The sequence below is a fragment of the Brachyistius frenatus genome, unplaced genomic scaffold (assembly GCF_029030835.1).
Source record: "Brachyistius frenatus isolate BFR_SWC_R1_liver_20210118 unplaced genomic scaffold, ASM2903083v1 Contig_14, whole genome shotgun sequence".
NCBI lineage: Eukaryota > Metazoa > Chordata > Actinopteri > Embiotocidae > Brachyistius > Brachyistius frenatus.
The window spans coordinates 125510-149424 of record NW_027210613.1 but is presented as its reverse complement, the minus strand read 5'-3'; the positions used below and the strand labels follow the sequence as shown (position 1 = coordinate 149424).

Sequence of the window (23915 nt, the reverse complement as noted above, 5' to 3'; positions counted from 1 at the left end):
GAGTCATCCACAAAGGATTCCCTGTAGAGGGGTGAAACGGAAAAGACAAGACCCTCAAATTATAGACGGAGAGATGAGGAAGAGGAGAGGAAGACTTTCTTAGAAATTCTGCTTGTGGCCTTGTGAGAAATCTGAGCATAGAAATTGTCGTACATTCTGACCTAATGTTGACTCTGGTTTAATGAATGAAAGCTAAGTGTAGAATCAATTTTCACTCATCCCCAAAAAAGGTTTGATTTATTTCATGTGACTTTCATAGAACACAATTTATTCCATCATTGGATTAATCAACATCCTCGTGCTTTTTTAGACCACACATAGTAGAGAGAGCAAGCCAATCAGTCTGTAGCGAGATAATGATAGACTGAAGAAACCCTGATTCCATATTTTTGTTTCTGTTGCAGTCTCAGCATTCTTTCAACAGTAATTATTCAGACGAGTATCTAAAGTGAAGAATGTCCTCATGGCAGAGCCGCAATGAGGGCAAACTTTCCATCTTCTTTTGTATTGTTGTGCTCGGTTCAATTTGTCTGGTATTTTCATTCTGTCTATGTGTTTTCTGTCAGTTTTTTGGTTTGCCCAAACCGCTCCTTTGGCACGGGAGTAGGAAGACATACCTGTCGCACCTATTGCAGTGTGTGTTCTGGCTTGCCCTGCTTTCCGTCCATGGAATGAGTGCTGGAGGCAGGGAAAGAGAGAGAGAGAGAGAGAGAGAGAGAGCTGGGGAAAGCCTACACTCTGACTCAGAGGGGAGGTAAGGGAATTCCCTGGTGAGCTGGATAGTTTTTACATCTGGTCAGATTGGAGCGTTGCCTGGAGCTCAGCATCACCACACAGCCTGGTCTGCAGTGGGGAGAGGGCTGCAGAGAGACTTCAGAGCTATAGTATCATCTGTAACATCAGGACAGTATAGTCCACTACAACACTCCGAGGCTATTGTTCTTGTCGTGTGAAGACTCCTCAGCTGAAATGTTTGGATATTCTTACCTTCCTGGTTTGCGGAGGCACGGCCTTACAGACGATGATCTGACCTGTTAGAGTTCATTCACAGACTGTTTACACTCTGTTGAACGCTTCTACCTCGGGCAAGTCTAAACACCAGACAGACTGGTCGATGTGTTGTACTTCTAGCAGTTTGTCTAGACTGTCCTCTGCCTTTAGGCGAGGATAACCTTGATCATGTTGGTTCATGGTTTTGGCACTGTGGCAGGATAAGGTCGACCTCCACCCTTGCTTCAGGCTAGATATTTGAGAAATTATGGTCTCATTAGAGTGGCACACTGTAATATTTCCAAATCAATCATGATTTATAACTGCTATAGGAGATTAACCACTCATCCTCCTATGCTCAAATGAAGGCATTGCACACCTAAAGTCGTGCCTGTTATTAGAAAAGGAAGGGTCAACAGGGCAAATAGAAGAGCGAACCATAACACACAGTACTGGTAGAGGTGACATCAGTTCGGCTGTATATTCAAACCTACAGTATCAGATTCAGTTACAGTGTAAAGCAACTGAAAGCCTCTCACTCTTCAACTTTCTGATTCTTTAGAATGTGAATTGTTCTAATGGTTTAGTGATTGAGTGGGCAGTCCACCATTTTGGATGCAAATTGTGTAAGAAAGCAAGACATATGCTCCTACTAAGAAATCCGTTAGACCTTGTTCAGTCTGCCAGCCCAAATACATTTTGTCCATATCAAAATGTATCCCGATTGATTTTTAAAAGTCTGAACACTAAAAAAAAACCACGTGAAATAAGTTTCTGCAAACCAGATCCAAAACACATTTGGAGATTGTTTGTAAAGCAATTCCAATCGAATTTCGACAGATGCGTCTCAGCGCACTCCGGTGGCTCAGAACCGTTTTCTTGCGTCCCTCTTAACACGACACACAGTGACAACGTCATTTTCAGAGTGACAGAGTGAGCAGAATCTATGCTACCGCTAGCAGAGTGCTATCAGAGAATGGAGATGTTGGCGCTATGAAAGACATTGAGAACAACAGTCCGTGGACAGATGCCGAAGTACATTTTCTGCTGGCACTTCGCTTCCACATTGGAAAGCCGCGACACCAGCGCAGCTATGCATACGTTGTTACCACAGCAACCCATGCAAATACATTGGTGATGTCTGGGCAAACCAAATCCGATCTGCTCACTTGCAAATAACAGTGCGGACCGTCTGTCCTAAAGATCTGATTTGAGAAACAATTCTGATTTGCCTGCAGTCTGAACAAAGCCTTAGATCGTACCAGGAAGATGTCTAGATTGTCCTGCAGCGTCCACCTTCTCTTCAGACTCGTGTCTGAACACGTCATAGCCAGATATACCTTTCATATCAGTGAGAGACGATTGCCCTTTCTGGGGCAGGTCTGAAATTGTTTTGCCTCCTATATGATAAGAGCGATATACCCTGGTGAAATGTGGCTCAATGTGTCCCATTTAGCTTTAAGCTTTTAAAAAGATACCCCCAAAAAGTCTGTACCTGCACTCCTCTTCACCATATGTTCAGTTTGAGAGTTTGTAAGTTCAAGTCTTGCACTGACCCTGGCAACACGCCACTGACAGCAACCGGTTTTAATGTGTTCCTTGTGAACGCGAGGCATTCTAAAAATATTATAATGTACAAGTGTGGAGGATCCTCCGGCCATTATCCTGAGTCTTTAGATCCTCTTCAGACTCAATGCCACACAGCTGGACTTGTGATAAAAGGATGAAATTTCACTCTACTGACCGTCATCCCCCTCAGCCTGCGCCTCCGCAGGTCAAGTCGGCTCACGCTTTCCCTGTTATACACAAAGAATAACTCACTTCCTGACCATAAACCCATCATAAATCTGCTGCCAAGTCATCATTTATACGGAAGCCTCTCGATCCGAAGCAGACCCACATTTTTCCAATTTCACCAGGTTTCAGATTGGCAGCAGCCAGGTGCTTGAGAGGGGAAAGCAGCTGTACCTTCAGGATCAGTCCTGGTGGGAATCCCTTTGGCCTCTCGGCTCTATTGCTCCTCATTGGACAACAAGGTTATTGCTGTGAAAATGTGTGTTAAATTACTTAATCATTTGCATTCAAGGTAGCAGCAGCAGAGGGGTAATAAAACGGAAAATAAAGTTGACGTGTAAACAGGAAAGAGAGAAAAATACTCCTGAAAAATCATCTCTGGAAAACAGACTGTTCCAAAATATGTCTGGTTTGTTTCACAGGACAACCTCTACAATTAAGAATATGAATCATATTTTCCATTATGAAAAATACTGCAGTGAACTTTCTCTGGTCAGTGGAAGCTGCTGTGCACTACACAACGCTTTTTAGGAGGAATAATCATCTCTGGCTGTCAGTGTAAAACAAGAAAGAGCCAAAGCCTTTAAGTTCATTGTGAGGTCAAATATATCACTTAGTCAGCTATGTGGAGCTCCAGATTTGGAAAGTAGAAATAAAACCCAAGAAAAATTATTGCCTAAAAATTAGAGCTGCTGCATGAAACAGTCGTTTGCCATTTGAGGAGGTGGAGCTTCAAGTCTCTACATATTATTATTAACTGTAGCCAATGAAAATATTATAAACAAGGGGATTTGTTTAATTTTTGAGTACGAGATTTACTATAACAGCAACACTTGCCAGGTTTGTCACCAGGCACACAACATTTTGTGTTGTCAAGAAGTGAAAGAGGCCATGACTCGGAGAAGCCTCACCCTCCATGCGGTCTCATTGCCTGATGAATAAGTGCGTTGTCCTGCTCGTCTGGTGTTTGTGGATCTCATTTGCTCAAGTGAGTCATGTAGAGCAACAGACAGACTGTCGGTTTACCTTTGAGCAGAAAGCCTAAAAATAAATGCGTGCTTGTATTTGTCGGTGTGCCTGCACGTGTCCATTCATCCGTGTTTAACGGTGATGGGATTTTACCAAGACTTCTCCAGATACAGCTCCTATATGACGCCTATTGTTTTCTGCTTCCCTCTCTTATAATTCAAGTTGAAGGCTAAAACAAAAGTAAAGGATACTGTGGCTTGCGTGTGTGCATGTGCGTGCGTTACGCGTGGGCGGAGGTGGAGGAGGTGTTGTCGGGAACAGAAGCGTTTTGCAGATGTTGCAGGGAAGAAGGAGCGAGCGGAAAGTTCTGTGGTTATCAGTCGTACGGTGCTCTCTGACATTCAGAGGTATGCCACAGGTGGCCGCGTCCCAGTTCGATTTTACATTTAGTTTTACTGAGTCGGAGTGAAAGGTTTGCTGGAACAAAGTGTTTTAGAGGTCTAAAAGGTGAGAGAAAAAGATCAAGAGGACGCTAGAGAGAAACAGAGGAGGAAAAGTTAGAAAAACATGGTGGAGGTTGGGGTTGATGTGTAGTCTAAGGTTCCCCTCTTGGAGTGTCTCCCAGAGCGGAGGTGGGTGAGATTCCCTCTTGGTTCCCCGAGACGTAACATGAGGAACGCTCATCCCTGTCTGTCTCTGTCTCTCTCCTTTTCTCTGACCTTCTCTCTGTCTGTGCTCCCTCTAATTGCCCTTCCATACTCTTTTCAACTCCGCAGCTTTACGTGTGCCTCGTTCTTTTGTTGCATCTCAATCGCCTGCCATGTGCACAGGATCATAGCCGTGGTCGTTAGAGGCATATCCCTGCTACTATTCCCCAGCCGTCCACTTCATCTCCATCACGGCGAGGCACATTTCTCCATATGCAACTCTTATTTCCCCCAGTTCAGATAGAAAGCCCTTATCTGATCGCCGCACCGTCTGTTTTTCTCCTCCCCTCTGTTTTAATACGACCATTTTGGGAAGATATATCTACTGATGTTCACTCTGAATAATAAAGCTGACCACCCGCCCCCACCACCACATCTCACAAATAATAAGCCAACCGTGACTGGAATCCTTTTTTCTTTCACTCACCGCATGATGTGAAAAACATTGTACTTGGGGAGAAAAAAACTAAATAAGGGTTTTACATCTGCCAGAGCTGCAGGACTTCTGCTCTTTGGAAACTGACTGATTATCTTATCTGGTGGCTTCCTCTCTTGAAGCCTGTTTCAGCAGCAGCTTTACCACTGTGTTCGTACTGTAAGCTGCTGCTCACACCCACTAAAATATAGTAGCCGTGCCACAGTGCCCATGCCATTGGCTCACATGGTGTGCCACTGACACAAAGGCTGTTCTGTGTCACTTCTATTTCAGACAGCCGTAATGACTCATCGGTTCTGAAGAAAAAAAAGGGAAAAAAACGGCACTGTGGTCGGTGCTGATTGCCCTAACAGAGCCCAGAGCGTCTGTTCGCAAAGGTGTGGCATGAAATCACAGAGAAAACGCAAAGAATGCGAGCTGAGCTTCTACAGGCTCACCAACAGCTGCAGTAGCTCACAGGCCCTTTTATTGTGCTGCAGCGAGGGAAGCCTCTTTGAAAAGAATGAAAGCTGACACTAGAAATAAGGAAGAAAAAGGTCCAACATGTGTGCATTGTGTAAGAGAGTATTCAGCCCCTGTTGAAGATCAGATTCAAAAGAGGCCTTTTCAGAGACTTAGAAAAGCAGCATATTCTCGCATTTTAGATGTTGGAACCGGCAAATACTTTCCATTTTTCTTTGATAAAAAACACCTAATTCTTTATCTATCAGTACGGTGCCCTTTTCATTATGCGGTGCCCTTTTCATTATGCGTTATGGTGGGGGTGGGGGTGGCAGCACAGCTGACAAGAACACTGGTCAAAAAAGTTGTCTCAGTCCTTGGACTCACTGGGGATAGTGGTGGAGGGATGAATACGGAGCAAGGTACTGGCCATAATGGACAATACCATCCACCCTCTCCACAACATCCTGGCAGCTAACTATCTAACTAAATGCTCAAACCCTCTTCCACCGCTACTGTCTTCTTCTTTGCTGATAGAGTGTCACCCGTAGGTTGTAGCCCCTCCACCTTCTGCATGGAGCTGCAGTTCATGCTGAACCACACTAAATATTGTATTTTACTTTGTTAACAGATGGCCATCATCTGTGGGAGACAGAAGCCAAAGTTGACAAGGACTCTGTCAAATCTGTAAGTGCGCCTCACCTCCATGGCTTATTTGAAACGATCCTGCCGTCCTCAGCCTCATCCTCCCTTGAGACTTTCTCCTTTCCTCTCTCTGTCTCCTCCTCATCTGTCCCCTGTAATGATGTAACCTTTGCTCAGGTGTTACAAATTGCAACATAGACAATGATGATTAGCCGATGCAATCCTGAACGGAATTTTCACCAAAATGTCTTTACCCTCGTGGAAGTAAACACACGGCTGTCGTATTTATTTTTGCATTTAATGCGCAGAAACCCACGAGTGGGTTACAAAATGGAAGCATAAACATACACACACACACACACACACACGCACGCACGCACGCACGCACGCACGCACGCACGCACGCACGCACACACACACACACACACACACACACACACACACACACACACACACACACACACACACACACGCGCGCACGCACGCACAGCACACCCCTCTGAGCATAGCCAGACGTTTAGTTCACAGTGAAGTGTTGTGGTGTGGTGAGCTGGGCTTAAACACCTCGTCTGTGCCGGGATCTTGCAGCCAAGAGTGGATCACACCCCAGCTTTTACCTGCTGCTTTTCATGAGGGCCGTAATGAGAAAATAAACCAGGGTGCTCGTTTTACTGACGTTCAGTCACACATTCAGATTGTGTTAATATAAAACTGAGCTAAAAAAAAAAAAAAAAATCGTCAGCAGAGGGAATGAAGCAAATGTTGTTGTACGTGTCACAGAAAGCTGCCTGTGCTCTGGAGTTAATTAAGATTTTGTTAGTGCTGCTTTTAGTGTGCAGACTCAAGCACAGGGTCTGTGCAAACCTGCTCCCCTGTGCATGATGACAGTATGTTTTGAATTGCCGATGCCTTTCATCAGCAGTGACCCATCCTCCCCCTCTTTTTTTGTAAACTAACGGAGGCCATTCACACTGGAGCCCAAAATAAACACTGTGCATCTAAATGCTGCAACTTCAGGATGTTTTTCTTCCTGCTGTCGCTGTTTTTTTTCACTCAGGTAAATGACCTGGTTGCATCAGGAGGGTAAATATGGACTCTGGTGTTTTAATTGCTCTTTAGGGCTGGCTGATGTGCTGTGGCTGGAGTCCCACATACTGGAAAATTAGCGGGTGTGCAAGGCTCGGCCGGGAGTGCTGGTATGGGGAGGCGGCGTTGATAAAAGACAAACACTACAGTGTGTTTATATGTAGATCTAACAAACACGTATAGGGAAGGACATCGAGAGAACTGGCCTTACTCTTATGTCAGTTGCAACCAGACCACTTTAAAGTGCTCCAGTCTGCCTGCCTGACTGTGTTTTTATTGCCGTCTAGAGTGTGCTAATTTTCGTTGGTTGGGATGGAGAGGGGAAAGCCATGAGCATGGACACACTTAACACACTCAATCAGCCACCTGCATGTTTTCTTTGTCATCATCTGGAGGGCAGACTGGGGCTGAGCTCACCTCAACAAGGACACACACACACACACACACACACACACACACACACACACACACACACACACACACACACACACACACACACACCCTCCATACACAGCGATGACCCACCACAAAAACCTGCTTCCTGTCAAAGCTCCCCATTCTGTCCTGTTTAGACCTACATGAGGGTGACAGCTATCCCAGGAATTGGATACAAACACAGAGACAAATTTCTCCCTGTTCCCTTCAGAAATAAAGTCCGTCCAGACTTGCCGTGGGTCTTGCGGGTGGGCTGGGGGTGGGGGGTGGTACAGGCGAGCCTTCCCATAGGAAGGCGCGGCTGTGCAAACAAATAAGCGGGCTACCTTTCGTCTCTGCTGCTGTATGGGGAAACAGCTAAAGCCCTGGGGTTTTCCTCAGAGACAAACATGGGCACTGGACCAACCTCATGGGCTCTACTGCTGCATCTGCACCGTCCATACGAGCTCATTTAGACCAGTCTCCTGGTCCAGCCTCTTGGAAACAGTATCCTAACGGCAGGCCAGCTGCAAAATAAACAGAAATGTTGATTAACCTCGTAAACCCCCACAGGGTCTCAGTCATTATAAACTCACACTGTGCAGCCAATCTTTCAAATACACTGAAGTTCATTATATAAATTTCAGTACACTTTGGGCTGAATCTGAGAAAGACTTATAAGATATCCTGAAGGATTTTGTAAACCTTGTCGAATAAATGCTAATTAAGTGGAAATAAAAGGAGTAACTTGGTCGTTAAAGGGTTAATTTGTTGCAGAAAGTCTATGACATGAAATCAAATACAACAAAATGACTTATCTGGTGAAGGTGAAACATCTTTTTTGTGTCTCATTTGTGTTTCAGAGTACTGTTATTGTGGAGATCCCACCGTACAGGAACCAGAGGATATCCAGCCCGGTGCCGGTGAACTTCTACGTCTGCAACGGCAAGAGGAAGAGGAGCCAATACCAGCGCTTCACCTACCTGCCTCCAAACGGTAATCATCATCGCCACCCTTTTTAATTCCCAGTGACACACATGCTTTGCACAAGCTGCAGTCATCATTTTGAGTATTTCTTTAAGTCTTGACATCCATCTACTGTAGTTTACTTCAGCCATCAACGTGTCATGTGAAATCCGTGGCTGGTTTTTTTGTTGTTTTTTTTACTTTACGCTTGGCAACACTTGGCTGCAGCCCGTGAGTGAGAGCAGAAGATGGGAGGTGTGTTTATTCTGTAGTGAAAGCGCGTTCCCCAGCCATGAGGTGTACCCGCTGAGTGACAGAGCCTCCAAGCGCTGTTGATGCGGAGAAGTCAATCTCCAGGCGACCTGACTTTCACACCCCGCCTCGCACAATGCCCCCCTGGTTCACCACCTATGATCTGACAAATACGCATGCACACACACACACACACACACACACACACACACACACACACACACACACACACACACACACACACACACACACACACACACACACACACACACACACACACACACACACACACACACACAAACATCTCATCAGCCAGTGCTTTGCAGTGCAGTGCTCATTCATGTAGCAACCTGAAAGCCCAGGAATACCTCTCTGCGTGTTTATCATGTGCCCCTGGCCTCAGTGTTTATGGATGGCCTTCACATTGGAATTTAAAGAATGTATTGGTGCGAGTTGAGAGTTCAGCCTCCGAAGTACATCATGAGTTATTTACTTTTCACAGTAGGCACAGGTGAAATATCAGCTTTGGTATCAGCTTCCAGCATCCCGCTAGAATAATGTTATTTCATTTCGTATGTATCCAGATGCAGTTGAATAAGCATGTTAGCTTTTCTTTCAGCAAAACAACTCTCCTCATTCAAGGTGCACTGAAGCACTTTAGAGTTTCTGAAGACACTGAACAACTAATCTGGCTGTAAAGACAATAGTAGCTGGAGGCAGGTTTAGTGATGCCACTGCCAGAGAATAGTCTGGCTGCACCCATATATCATTCTGTTATAGGGGGAAAAAAATGCTCAGGCTTGTTTGTATTTTTAATAAACCAGTTACAATTATCTTGGCTAGCGCTACGCCCAGAATGCAGCCATAGTGGTCTTGCAAAATAGGCTTGTTTTGGTGGAACATTTAAAAGTAGGGAGCCTTGACTGTCACATAAAAGTGGACGTAGCGTCCAGGTCTGAAAAGTGAGGCCAATGCAGCAATGCATTAAACTGAAATTGCACCGATTGCCGCTCTGGGCTGGCTCCAAAATAGCCACTGGCTCCATAGACTCCCATTCAACTTCTGTCATGAAATACAAAGTCAATACGTTATTTTTTACACAAGTCATGCTGGTGTCCATTCGCTAAAATCACCCCTTCTTATTAGTTTGCTGTTGGTCTAACTGAAAATAATCCTATAATTAATTGGATATTAGGCTTCAAAAAGTGGTATGTTGTGGGGCGTGTCTGTTTGATTGACAGGTCTGTGGTGCAGTCAGGTTTCTGCTATAACTGGGCGGGTATACTGTCTTTGGGTTGTCAGTCAGATCCACCGCTCGCTCCTCCCCAGCTCGTCGTAATATGGTCACTTCTGGCTCCAAAATAGCAAGACCCCGACGGCCGAAATGTCTCAAGGCTTCAGAACGGTAGCTCACAAACCAACGGATGATGTCACAGTTGGGGGAGGTGAGTCCTAGCATTAAAATGGCTAAATCACTGCAAAAGGCTGAAAAGAACCTAGCAGGTCTGCCTTTGTGAATACTTTCATTTTCAGCGTGTAGGTTGCTGCCTGGAGGTTGTTATTGTTGTAGTTTCCTGTTGCGATGGGGATTTCGATAAAGGTAGGAGGAGAATGTCAACTGACATAGTCGGCCAATGGCAAACTTTATACTAACATCTACATCGGGTGAGCCAGGCTAGTGATGCTCCAACGCCCTCATTGTCTCAGCTGGTTTAAGGATTCCAACCACCAACCGTGCATTTGCAACACCTGCCTTCCCTTCATAATAACTGGTGAAATCCATTAGGATCCAAACAATGGGATCTTGTTTTCATTGATCAGACCTTAATGGGTCTAATGCTTCTGGGATTGCATGCGTTGTGTTTTAAATCTACAAGTGTTAATCAGATGTGACATTTAGATTATCAGCAGATGTATTTACGACCACAGGAGACAGGCGATCGGGATTTTGGATGAGGCTCTGAGAACGAGTCGAGCACAGCCCTATTTGGAGATGCCTGGTGATGTGATAAACAGGTGCATTGTGGCTAAATGGACCGATGTAGGAGAGACAAACTGTGGCCAAATATACCCTTCCCATTTAGTATTCTGTACTTCCACATAAAAAGAGACACAGAAAGATATGTAGCGGCTTCTCATCCTCCGCTGTGCATCTCTAAGTCATTTCCCTAAGCATAAACACAGCTCTCATTAAAAGATGACTTGTTGTGTTCTCTCTGTTGCTGCCAAGTGAACCACAAGTACAGTGTGGACCACACAGGCAGCGCCCATGTCTTGTCACAGCAGCATAATTAACTCATACGTTTTACAGCCAACGAGAGCATGAATCACACGTTATCGAGTTCTATTTTTAATATTTAGCACTCTTTTGCAGGCACATTTTAAAAAATAATATATTTCTGAAAAGAAATATTCAGCATTTCAATCAGAGAGTTGAGTATTAAAACTGCTGGATAACAGCCGAAGGAGGAAAATGTTCCATGTGAAACGACAACATTTGCAAATTTTTGTACCACTGAAACAAGCCAGAGAGATTTGATTTATCATGACACAGTTTTAGGGCCATTGTTTTATTAGACAAACTTATCAATGATCTGGCAAAATGTTTTCTTCTTTTCATTTCTTATCCATGATGCGAGCCTGCATGGAGACAAATGATTGCTTGTTGCTTTAAAAGAAGACTGTATAGAGGTTATAATTAGCATAAACAGAAATCCTCGTCAAGCTGTTTGCTTTTGAAGGTTTCAGTGTGTGTGTGTCAACGGGTGGCCAGGTACTCGGGGTTGGTTGGGGGAAGACACACACACACACACACACACACACACACACACACACACACACACACACACACACACACACACACACACACACACACACACACACACACACATACTGTTGTCAACACTTTTCTTGCTCATTCGTATGAAAAGACTCTTCCGGCCCGACGTCCCACTTCAAGCACAGTTGTGGTCGCTGACGTTGTTTAGAGAGAACATTTCTTTCACACTCTGGTGTCTGCTCACCTATAAAAAGGCAAAACCAACCCTTAAAATAGACTGACTTGTTTGAAACAGCAGAAGGAGGAAGCAAACACTCTCTGGGACACAGATGCTAGTGAAAACCACCTTTATTTTCCATTCAGGTCATGTGACCACCTTGTTATTCTTTGACGCTAACGCAAATGTGGCTGTGCATCGACGCCTGCAGTTAAGGAACCAAACACATCGGAAGAAAAGTTTCACTACTCTGCATGCACTCCTAAATAAATCAAGACATGTTATTTCAGTATTATTAAATGTAAGCAGATTTGATCTGTTCTCAGTCTCGCCCAGACTCCTGTGTGAATTATAACATATTATTATCAGATGTCATGTGTCGCGGAAACGCAGTTGTTCTCACTCATTGGAGCTAACAGACAAAAATCAGCTTCAGTGATTTTAGCAGAGAGCTGCTGTTGTCCTGTTGAAACATACTCATGCCTGGTGAAGGAAAAACAGGATTTGAAATGTGTCATTAGCACTGTACACTTACAGGATGTCAGAGTGTGCATGAACAAAGCAATACCTCACTCAAAATTCCGGGAATAAAAAAAACTTCAGGTTAAGTTTCACAGAATCCTTTACTGTGTTTGGCTGCAGCTCAGATGGTTGAGCGGGTTGCCCACTAGTCTTAAAATGGGCGGTCCAATCCTCAGTTTCTCCTGTCTACATGGCGAAGTGTCCTTACGCATGACACAGAAACCAAGATTGCTTCTGATAGTAGACAAGCACCTAACATGGGAAGCAAATTGTAAAGTGCTTTTAGACTTTAGAGCACGAAGGTTGAAAAATCTCTATAAGTACAGACAGCAACATAAGGGTTTGTTTTTTTAGAATTTAAAAAGTAAAAAAAAAATAAAAAAAGAAAGTTAAATACAGAAGTACCCAATAGTTAAGTCAACATTTTGGAGCTGAAAATGAGGGGGATCTGCCTTCAGCCAGTGAATGAAGAGGATATTGTCTGATACCATCAGCAGCATTCGTGGTCCAAGCCTAAAGTGCTTGTCTTTGATGCTGAGATGGACATCCAGCACGACTGTCGTTGTCTGGCTCTCAGAATGAGCCTCGCTTTTCCGAGCTCCCTTCCAATCATTCTTGCGTGAGTAGAGACGTGACGTGTTGCTCCTCAAATAAGAAACAGTTTTCACCAACCACATTAAACAACAAATGCCGCAAAAGAAAAAGTGCTGGCAATGACCGAAGCTCGGGCGAAGAACTTCTCGGAACCCCTTTATTTTTACAGGCCGTTTGGAGATTCCTCTGTAATATCAAGTTCTATTCTTAACGGGTGCTCGCTCCCCCCGTCTCATTGGTTTGTGGTCGGTGAGCAGGGAGAGCTAGAAACATGTTCTGTGACACATACAGGAAAAGTTAATGAACCACACATTGTTCTTTTTCTTTTTCTTTTTTTTTTGTAAATATTTGCATAGTAATGTTTTTCCCAAAAAATGGACAATGACTGAAGTGTTTCTGTCATGTGGGCAGCTTTCAGACTCACCTACGTACGGTACACATATGCTGGTCGACCAGATTGCCTACACAGTGGGACATGGCACCAGGTACCTTTGAGTTAATGAACTACCACCTGCTCCATGTTAAATGTCACTTCAGATTTGTGCCGTTAGAATAAGATGACTTCAGCATGACTGATTCATTCAAAGTAGCATAATAATGTCATATCGTATCATTGGAAATGAGAATCAGAACCTTTTGCATCCCAAAATATATCTTTCCAGATAGCCACAAGCACACAAGGATCTCTTTTAGAAGATCATTTACAAATCTACATAAGTCCTTTTGCTTGCCCTTTGGAATAAAACACACAGACACACATCTATGTCTGTATTCCCTTCACAGGAAACAAGTGCTCAGTAAAATACCTAGATCATGCCTGATCAGTCTAATATGAGCAGACAGATGGGGAAACTGCCAGAAACGGAGAGAAAACCATGTGCGGAGCATCAACCGTCTGTGGGCCGTAACCCACAGGTTGGGAGGAAATAGAAGCCAGCTGAATTCGGGACTCGCCTGGTGAATCTGTTTTCTCAGCTCACATCCAAAGTGGAAAGAGAGACACAGATGGATCGAGCTGGAGGGGGGGACCTCTGTTTATATCTGAGGCCGAGGAAGAGGAATATCAGAAAGAAAAAAGTGTTTGTAACTTTAAAGAAAGTCCATTAGTGCAAAGTGATTTTATTTCTTGTTTTGCTTGTTTTGCTTGCATCGTCAGAAAGCAGACAGAAAATAATGTTAACAAGTTACTGTTGATGGGTACCTTTAGGCTGCTTTAAACCAAACTCCTCTTTGAAAATACAGCAGCAGCCCCGTCTGATTCCCCAAAATTGACTTCCCATGTTGGGATACAGTCACATGCAGGGAATCTGAAGAAAATACTAAAATACAAGTACCTCAAATTTGCAGTTGAGTACTTATTTACTTTCACTACTGAAAAAAATATTCAGTAATGTTTCTACTGCAAGAAAACCTTCCATCCACGTAGAGTATATACGTTTTCAGAATCCATTAAGCTTGATGATAATTGAATGTTCTGTATTTATTCAATGTGACTTGGAAAAACACTTTACTAGGCTAAAGGCCAAAATGTGTTTCAACTCCCAAATAACAATGCACTTTCTGAATCGAAGTGAAAATGATCGTATTTTTATGACATTTCCACATGACAGTTCTGACATCATCCCCCCCGGCTGCTTGGCACTCTGCTCTCCATTGACACCGATGAAATAGGCAGAAAGAGGATCAACACAGTCGCTGAGTTAAGTGACCGTGGATGTAGTGTGACCATGTGACTCACTTGCTACTCCTCAGGCTGTGGAGAGGAGGCCTGTGTGCATCACGGGACTCGCCTTACGATGCTCCCCCAGACGCAGAGCCCCGGTCCCTGGGCTCTGACAGCAGACAGGGCTGACGTAAATGCGCTCCCTGCTGTGTTGTCACCACACCGCAGCTCGGCACCCCCGAGGCCACAGGCGCGATTCATGTCTTTTCAGATCCAACTCTCCATAAGAAAAATAAAAAACAGTAAAAAAACAGTCTTTCCTATGACAGCTTCAACTTCTGCTATCGCTCAAAGCTCCTGTTGTGTTCAGATTCAAACACACACTTTTAGACAGACACCTTATTCATATTGACAACCGCACGCCTTTCAGTAAATGTCACTTGGAGAAAGTTTAGCCAAAACCTCTTAATGGTTGGCATCAAACACTCACCACACCCATTAACACATTTTAACAATGTGCAGAAATAGAAACAGTGCGTCCATTGTGACTCACAGGCCTTTGCTATGCATCTGGGTATCTTAACACCGGCCTACTACTTGTGTGCTGGCACAGTCCGTGTATATGTACTTGTATAATAACTCAGCAGTGAGCTTGTTAACGTGGATCCCGCTCCATATTTCTGCTCGTGAAGGCTCCAAGTTGAGATTGAAAATCTCAATTAATAGAAAACCTTTCTTGACGGCGAAGCGGCAGCATGTAATACCTGTCAGTCAGAGCTAATCAGGAAACAACGCAGACAGTCTGCACTGGATTAGAAATTAGGAGGCAGGATGATCAAGTGGGGTCACTGCACTCTGCTGCATTAGCTCAGGTCTGAAACTCCTGAAACCACAGGCACAGCTCTGCAGCCTCTTAAGGAGCTCAGGCAGCCTAATCAAAATCCAATCATCTCCCTTTTTTTCACCCCCTTCCTCTATCTTTTGGTCCTGAGAGAAACAATTACTTGCGGAGTGTGGAGGAAACCTAGGGGTCCTGGGCTCCTCCAGCAGCAACAGCAGCAGCAGTCCAGTGCTTTAAAGTACTTTTATTGGATATCAGCGCTGGAAAGAGAGTCCAAAGAAAATAGGTCTTATTCATTATTAGAGCCAGCTGCGGCTTTCCACACTGATGACTCATCCATTTTTCTTTCCCCCCCTATTCTTTTTTTTCTTTTTCTTTTTTTCTTTCTTGGTGTGGTAAAGATGGGTGGTGGTGGTAGTGGGGGGGGGGGGAGGGGAGGGGTTCTCTGTTAGAGGACTCGGCCAAGTTGACACAGAGCCCACATTCACTGGTTGTTGTTTGTTTGGATTACGGAGGGTAGTGCAGCCACAATAGTGCCTACTCACTCCTTTACTCAGCCTCACTGCGCCACGTGGACTCCCTGCACGTTTTTTAACGACTCCACCTTTTTTTCTTTTCTACTTTTTCCCCCCCCTCAGTGCCGATAATAAAGACAGAACCCAGTGATGAGTATGATTCTCTGGGAAGTGTGGGGCTGTCCATGCACTCAGAGCCCTACTACAGCCAGCCCAGGCTCACTACCATCATGCCTGTGGCCGATCCTGACGTCTGCCTGGTCAGTGGCTACGCTCCCTGCCCGCCTTGCCATGCCGCCATGCCGTCGTCGTCCCCCAGCTCCAGCCCCACCCTGCACGACCTGTCCCCCGTGGCATACAGCAAGTGCCTCCCCAACAGTCCCACCCATGCGGCGCCGCCAGGTCCGGTGGTGTCCCCCATTCATGAGACCCCCGGTCGCCCTAACCTCGCCCACCCGCCGTCACCAGACCACACTTCCCCGCTCGGGATGCTCCACTCCCAGGGCAGCCCCAACCACCTCAACAGCCCAGGTTACCACCCTATGTATGCCAACAGCAGCCCCTCGTCCTCGCCGGTGTCCCACCCGTCCACTCCTGGCGGGCCCGCGGAGAGCCCTTTCGTCCCGGCCTACAGCCCCATTCAGGCGCAGGCAGCAGCCAGTTCGGCCCCAGCAGGAGGGAGCTCACCCAGCCTGCTGTCCGAGGACGCCAGCCCCCCTTCGATGGCCATCACCGTCAAACAGGAGCCCCAGGAGCTGGACCAGATGTACCTAGATGATGGTGAGTTCCCACAAACAAGGTGTACACGTATACAAGTTTTCATTTGATGATCATTTTTAGTTTTTCGAGATGAAAGTCCCTCTTAATGAGCTCACTGTCCCTGCCAGGAAAGGCTGTTTACGTAGCACATCACATTTATTTAACACCTTTAGCTTATCTGCCAGCCCTCACACATAGCCGCGCCCAGCAGCACCTCTCAGTGTTTCCTGATGAAATTCTGGCAGCAGATTTGCGTCACATTTGTTTAATTTTAGACCCTGCGGCTTTATTTGCTTTTGGTTTAACGGGGCGGCGTGGCTCATGTTGTCAGAGTGGCTGCTTTTATACTTTCAAATGGTAAATTGCCTTGATGGGATTTTTGAAACAATCTGTCAAAACATCAGAGCACCGAGGTCAGCTGGGGAGCAGCAGAACAAAAACAGTGGCACACGCGGAGCCAACCAAACTGTTGACACAACGGCTAATGAAGGAAGCAAAACAATGGGTAGGGGTTTCCTGCACCGGACCGCTATTTCCCCTCACAACGTTTCAGGGAGGGATGCTGGGAGGCAGGAGGCAGAGGGCTTTGTTTTCCCGTCTTCTCCCCACGGAGTCGACACCATGCGGCTGTCGTCATCAGGGGAGACTGTGGGGTCACTGGTCTCCCTCCGGCAATGAAACCAGTCACACCCAAGGGACCATATGGTCGGGTTTATTGCCTCCTGCGTCCACCTCGCGTTCTGTCTCTCAGGTCAGCAACCTGTTATCTGTGTTCGCAGAGGCTCCACTTGTTGTTATGATATAGAACACATCACTGGCATCGTGCCCGCTTGAAATGCTAAAAATCCCCCTCCATCCTAGTAGAGGTGGGGGACACTCTCAGGAATATCACCCTTCCTGTGCACCTTTTGTTCTATATACCGATGTAGTGTGTGTGTGTGTGTGTGTGTGTGTGTGTGTGTGTGTGTGTGTGTGTGTGTGTGTGTGTGTGTGTGTGTGTGTGTGTGTGTGTGTGTGTGCGCGCGTGCTCATGCACGAGTATTCGCACTTCACTCAACAGCTCTGGGAGCAGACGGGTGATAGGCATGAGGGGACCAGGGGAGTTTTCCTGTGGAACTGTAATTGAGTTGAAATGCGGTTGTCAGCATATCTGTCAGTCTTGATGAGTCCCATTAGTCCTCACCTCATAAACACACAATACAGACACGGGGGTGTGGTTTGTGTGTGTGTGTGTGTGTGTGTGTGTGTGTGTGTGTGTGTGTGTGTGTGTGTGTGTGTGTGTGTGTGTGTGTGTGTGTGTGTGTGTGTGTGTGTGGTGGTGGTGGTGGTGGTTTGGGGGAGGGAGGTCTATCTGTTATCAGCTCTATAAACTGATTTCAAACTTTTTTCTCTTCTCGTTCCTTTTTTTTAATTTGTCTTTTCCCATTTTCTCGAGCTCACAGCTACGCTGGATTTGCATTTCAAATCCTCTCTCACTCTGTAACTGCACAGAAGCTCTAATTCAAGCATTAATTGAATTAGGTGAAACTATAGCTTTATTCTTTGAAATAAGGAAGACAGAGGTGCTTTTACACCAACGGTATGCACTGATACGTTCACGTAAAATCATGTAACCTTGTTTCTGTTCGCCACCACTCCATCCACTGTCACTTTACCGAGCTCCATCTTCCTCCAACCCGGTGGCCAAATGTATTCAGCCAGTGATTACAGTTGCATTAGGGACGCGCAGAAATGTGTATTGATTTCCGTAGGACAGCGAGGCAGTCCCTTGAAACCGTCAGCGTGCTGACGGTTTGCATCACCTACCGTCTGTGCGCGCCTCTGTGGTGAGCTCCTGGAGTCCTGGTAAGTGTGCGGTGGTAACAGCATCCTGCAAAGGCATCTGCTGCTCCCCGGTCCGGCCCTATCCCAAACCCCTTCAAATGAGCCCTAAGCTAAAGTAAATAAGATCGGAAGGCGGCTCAAAGGGCGTCCTGCTCCCCATCCGCAAGCATTACCGCCGCATGTTAGCGAGCTCGGCGCTCCATTAGAGAAGGAAGAGAAGCAGATGACCTCACCTCGGCAGCAGTGATTTAACGCTAGCCGCGCAGAGCAGCGTTTCCTCCCCAGCAATCGGGGAGCCGGTGATTTGGAGTCTGCGGGAGCACAGTTGATCTTCCCCAAGAGTGGTGCACCTCCCACGCTCGAACGCTGAGGCCTCCGGCTCTCATCAGCCAGAGGAAATGTGTCTCTCCGGCGCGGCCCGGATTTTTAGACAGCCCCTGAGAAATCACTCAACTTATCCACGGTGAGCTACTGTACCGCGAGGAGCTGGGTTAGTACGGAGGGAGTCTGAGATGTCAACCCCCCTGACTGCCGTACACAGTCTCCACTGGAAACTGCTAAACTTTTCCCTCCGCCGTGATAGAAGCTTACTAACTACAGTGCGAGGCGTGAGGCGGTAATTCTGGGATCTACACCGAGGTTTTATGGGAGGAATCCAGTTGGCAGTCAGATCACCGTTGAAGCACCCATTTTCACTCAGCGGCACATTGGCTTTCAGCTGCCACAGCCTCGCCCGTAGCTGGAGGCTCGGCCACAGATCAACATGGTTTTAGGTAAAGGAGTTAAGAAAAGCATGAAACACCCGCTGCTCGAAGACTGCGCCTCGTTGCATTGTTGACTAACTGTCGTAAACAACTCATGGTGGGGCTCACATAAAACCCACGTTTTCAGACATTTCGCACTTACTCACACCCCACTATCTGTATTTTACAAGGCGCACGACTGCTAGAAAAATGGCAGTCAAATGACATCAGGGTATATAACAGGAGAATTTTCTCGTTTGCCTCGTTAGCCGTGCCAATTAAGCCTAAAAAAAGAAACGCCAAGATGACGGCATGTTTTGTCATACGTCTGAAGGAGCGTGTCTGGTGACATCATACCCCCTTCTTGTCTCAAATAATCCCCGACACATATGTCCACCTATGCGCACACACACACACACACACACACACACACACACACACACACACACACACACACACACACACACACACACACACACACACACACACACACACACACACACAGAAATACACTTTTAATCTTAGGCTTTTTTTTTAGACAGTTTTGGAAAAGGCAGCCCACATCACACACTGCAAACCCTCCACTTTGAACCTGTTCCTGGTGTTTATAGGTATTTTGCTCTGTGTGTGTGTGTGTGTGTGTGTGTGTGTGTGTGTGTGTGTGTGTGTGTGTGTGTGTGTGTGTGTGTGTGTGTGTGTGTGTGTGTGTGTGTGTGTGTGTGTGTGTAGAGCAGGAGCAGTGTGTGCTGGCTGGGCCCGACATTCGGCCCTGCGAGGCTGCTGCCGTGTGTCCTGTCTCATTAGCTGCCGCTGTGACGGGTGATATCATGAAACGTAGCTGAATGCGGCGCACAACGCAGGAACTCGTGCTAATCAGAGAGCCAGATTTCTCCCAGCTGCCTCTGCAGGGAAACAGAGGGCCCTTATTCCCCCAAACATAACAAAAACACAGAGTGCAACGTGGCCTCCGTCGATTTCTGACATTTGACATATGTGCTCTGATTGCCTCGTGTTTGCAGGGGAGCTTTTCCTTGTGATTGTTTCCTCCTCAATTCAGGGTTGGTGCATTTGAAACTCTATTAGGGCTTGTTTTCTCAAACCGAAAACAGAGATGTTGTCGATTCTCCCTTTCCCCCCCCTCCATCCTTCCCTCCAGCATCAAAAAAAAAAAAAATAAAGGCCTCCTAACCTTCCTGAGGATCTCCGTCCACCACCGACGCTTCTGAAGGCAACTTGAGGTATTCCTCATGGAAACTTTTACACATCTTGGCGAGTTGCCCAGACCCCAGGACTCCGCAAAACCCCTAATGATGATTGAGAGCGCGTCCGCACCGTGCTGAAAACATGCTGAGTCGCTCACATCGGAGTGTGCCGCAAGGCTGGATTGGACGGAGGGGGAGCAGAAGACTGAGAGGATTTAGTGGGGGGGAAGGGTGTTCATTAAAGTGGAGGTTGAAGTGTCTAATGGGACTCACTAAAGAAAGGCTGCTCCTGTATGTTTAGACAGTACGTTTGTGTGTGCGTGTTTGTCTCTATTAGTCGATGGAGTCGGCTCCGTGCGGAAGCACCGTGAGCGACAGCGTGGGCTTTCACAGCGCTTCACCTCTCACCCCTCTGGCCTTTTGGGAGCAGGTCAAGCTCCAGCTAATAGTATGCAGAAAGAAAGGCTGTCTTGTGGTTAAGTGCAATGCCTAGAACACCGTCTCCTGCTACACATAGGGATATTGACGGTTACAAGAAAAAGCGTTATGGCTTTTTTATTATTTATGACCACAAAGAGGATGTGGATATTTTACTATTGTTGTTATTGCTGCCTTCTCATATTAGGGATCCCGTTTTCCTGGCAGCTCCTGACATGGTGAGGTACGAGCTAAAGTTTGGGCTTTGCTGGAGAAGTTTTATAGTCATGGGGAAAATGAATAGGAGAGTGCACTCGTGGATTGGCCTTTGGGTCATTGACCGTATATGCTAAGGAGCACCAACTGCACTTCTGGGATCAGCAATAGACTTGATTAAAATTTATTCTCATTAAGATTAAAAACCATTAACCTTTACTGTGTGAATTGAGCAGCTTTGGCTCTTATTGCCCATTATCAGATACTACAGACCCCACTAAGCACTATAAAGGTGTGTGTGTGCTCTGTAGTAAACATGATCTGCTTGTGGTAGAAGTTGTATTAACTGATCAATTCACTTATACATTTTAAGTGAAACACATCAACTTTTTAGTCTTTTTACAGACTTGTTAACCGCACTGGAAAAGAGGATCTGTGGTCAAATAAAAGTCCTCACACCCTGTGGCAGCACACAGTTGGAGACATGAAGTAATTCTCATAAAGTTAGATAACAGCGTGGTTAAACACACTGTTCGTTTGTAATATAAAGTATGGAAGTACAGTAATGGAACCCAGCAGAAGAGGAATACCTTTGCAGTTGAGTGAAAGTCCTCTGGATCACCTTCTCGCCCTCTGTTTCCTCTTACATCTCTTTTATCTCCATCCCATTGGCTCAACATAAGAGCCTTCAGATTCCTAGTTGGGACCAGATTCTTCTTTTTTTTGCACAACACGTTATAAAACCAACTCAATTGTAGACACTATTGTCCCAGATTGCTCGCAGTTTAGCAAATAATTGGATCTAAGTGGTTACATACGACAGTGGCAACAGGGTCACCGTATTCATCTCTTTTCTTTTTAGTTTGTGTTTTATTATTATTAGTTGTGATGAGATGAGATGAATCTGTAAGACATCAGTCCATTTGTTACGGCAGCAGGTTGGCTCTTTTGTGCGCGTGTGCACCCCGAACCTTTGGCAGCGGACCCAGAGGATCTGGTCTGGTTTCAGTCGCTCCGTCATAATATCCACAGTCACTGAGAAGGAATGTGTCTGCTGAAGAACTGCAGCTAAATTATCTAAACAAATTGGATTTCTTCTGTGTCTGCGATCTGCACACGGACACATTTAGATGAGAGATTCGAGTTTTTTCTTTTGCCAAATGTCAGAAATGTGCGGCACAGAAATGATTTGTGTCTACTTTCTGTGTGAACTGACACACTGTGTTTGCTTTCTATGGAAGGCAATTACCTGGCATCAACAGCACAATTAACTTCAGTGAAGTGTACAATCAAATCTAGCAGAGCAAAGCCACAAGGCACAGCAGATGCTTCACTGTCCAGGCACATTCGAGTCTATTCATTAGAGCTATATTCCTTCACTTCATCATACGTCATGTGTTTCTTGTAGTTTCTCCTGACGCAGCCGTTTAGAGGGCTCGGTTTGTGTGGCGAACATTCTGAGGTTTGAGAAACACGCGTTGAAAAGCCGCCGAGCCGCACGGATCACAGCGGGTCAGGATTCAGACAGGGCCTGTGGCTTGGCTGGGACCTTCCTGTGTATATCTGTGATCATGGAGCTGCCACCTCATGCCAGACACCCTCATTACTGAATCATAATATGACAAATGTCAGTGTGGTCTACTGCTCTGACAGGATGATCACTGAATGAGTCTCCTTTTCCTCAGAAGGTCGTTATCGTGCGTTGAAGAAGTTGGAGAAGGCTGCGTTTAAGATGTGATTTCATTCTCATCTAAGTCCTTGTCTCTGGACTTTCTGACTTGTATTATCTGATTTTGAAGGCTGTATTGCTCAGTGGGCGAAATGTCATCGTTTCATGTGCAGAACTCAAATGCCTTCGGTGATTTCAGTTGCTTCATTTGGTTTGTTTGTGACTAAAAGAACTCACTGCTCTCCCCCTAAAACACTGTTCCCCTTTGGACATGGCTGATCGTACTGTGAGCACCACAAATGCTGCACAGTCACAGAAACCATAAATTTGTTTTGAATCCTGGATATTTCCTCCTGGCTTTAAAAAAAAAATATGAGCACATGGAAAAGTCATACAGTCCAGGCGCACGCTAAACACCCAACGAGCACTGAATCTGATTTGCTAAAAGACTACGTTAGCTTCTTCCAAAAGGAAGGACAGAGGTCACGATCAGCCTCTGTTCAGCAGCCCCGGAGCTTATAGTGTGTTTTGCTCAGGGACACATAAACAGTCACAAACAGTTGAATGTGCTTCAAAGAGGGGATCGTCCATATGAATACAGTGACCACAGCAAGCTGCTCACTAGTTGGACATAAATACCTGCGGCATCAGTAAACAGGAGCAGGTCTCCATCGCAGACCGAGAAATAACAGATCTGCATCTGAAATCCGTTACCTCAGTGAAATAGTATCCTGTAGCGACGGATGTCAACAGAGAAGTGTGGTCCAGGCTGGTGGGATGGGGAAAGCCGTTGAGTTTTGCAACTGTTGGCAGAGTTCGCCGTCTCCTTCCATGCACAAATACCTCTGATAGAAGAGGGAAGGAGAGGTCATCATAAAGGGAAAACGAGTGGAGGAGGTGGAGGAGGGTGTCAGGACAGAAAGAAGAAGAGTGAAATATAGATGCAGATGTAAAATTTGAAAGAGTGAGAGTAGAATCTGTCACAAAAAAATAAATTAAAAAAAATGCACATGTCCATTTATTTTAGCACTGACTAGTCATTCTAAACACAAGCAGGTCAACATAAAATACAGATATTATGCCATTAATAGTCAATTTCTTTTTCAAAATCTACATTTAATTCACTTGTTAGAGATTTTTTTTTTTTTTTTTAAGCTGCTGTCTTACTGTGAAATGGAGGGACAGCCACAAGTCATGGTTTGTATTTCATGGTTTGGAGATTTTGGGGTCAGGAGATTCTCATCGTGTCCTCAC

At 45.7% G+C, this 23915-nt stretch overlaps 1 protein-coding gene across 1 annotated transcript in view; it reads left to right on the top strand.

The window, feature by feature from the left end:
- LOC138617775 (nuclear factor of activated T-cells, cytoplasmic 1-like) overlaps nucleotides 1-23915 on the top strand; it is a 63126-nt gene that overhangs the window by 25400 nt on the left and 13811 nt on the right. Inside the window, exons 7-9 of the mRNA XM_069693034.1 lie at nucleotides 5969-6024; nucleotides 8346-8478; nucleotides 15955-16611. Of these exons, the coding sequence (XP_069549135.1) occupies nucleotides 5969-6024; nucleotides 8346-8478; nucleotides 15955-16611 (846 nt within the window). The remainder of the gene's footprint in view (nucleotides 1-5968; nucleotides 6025-8345; nucleotides 8479-15954; nucleotides 16612-23915) is intronic.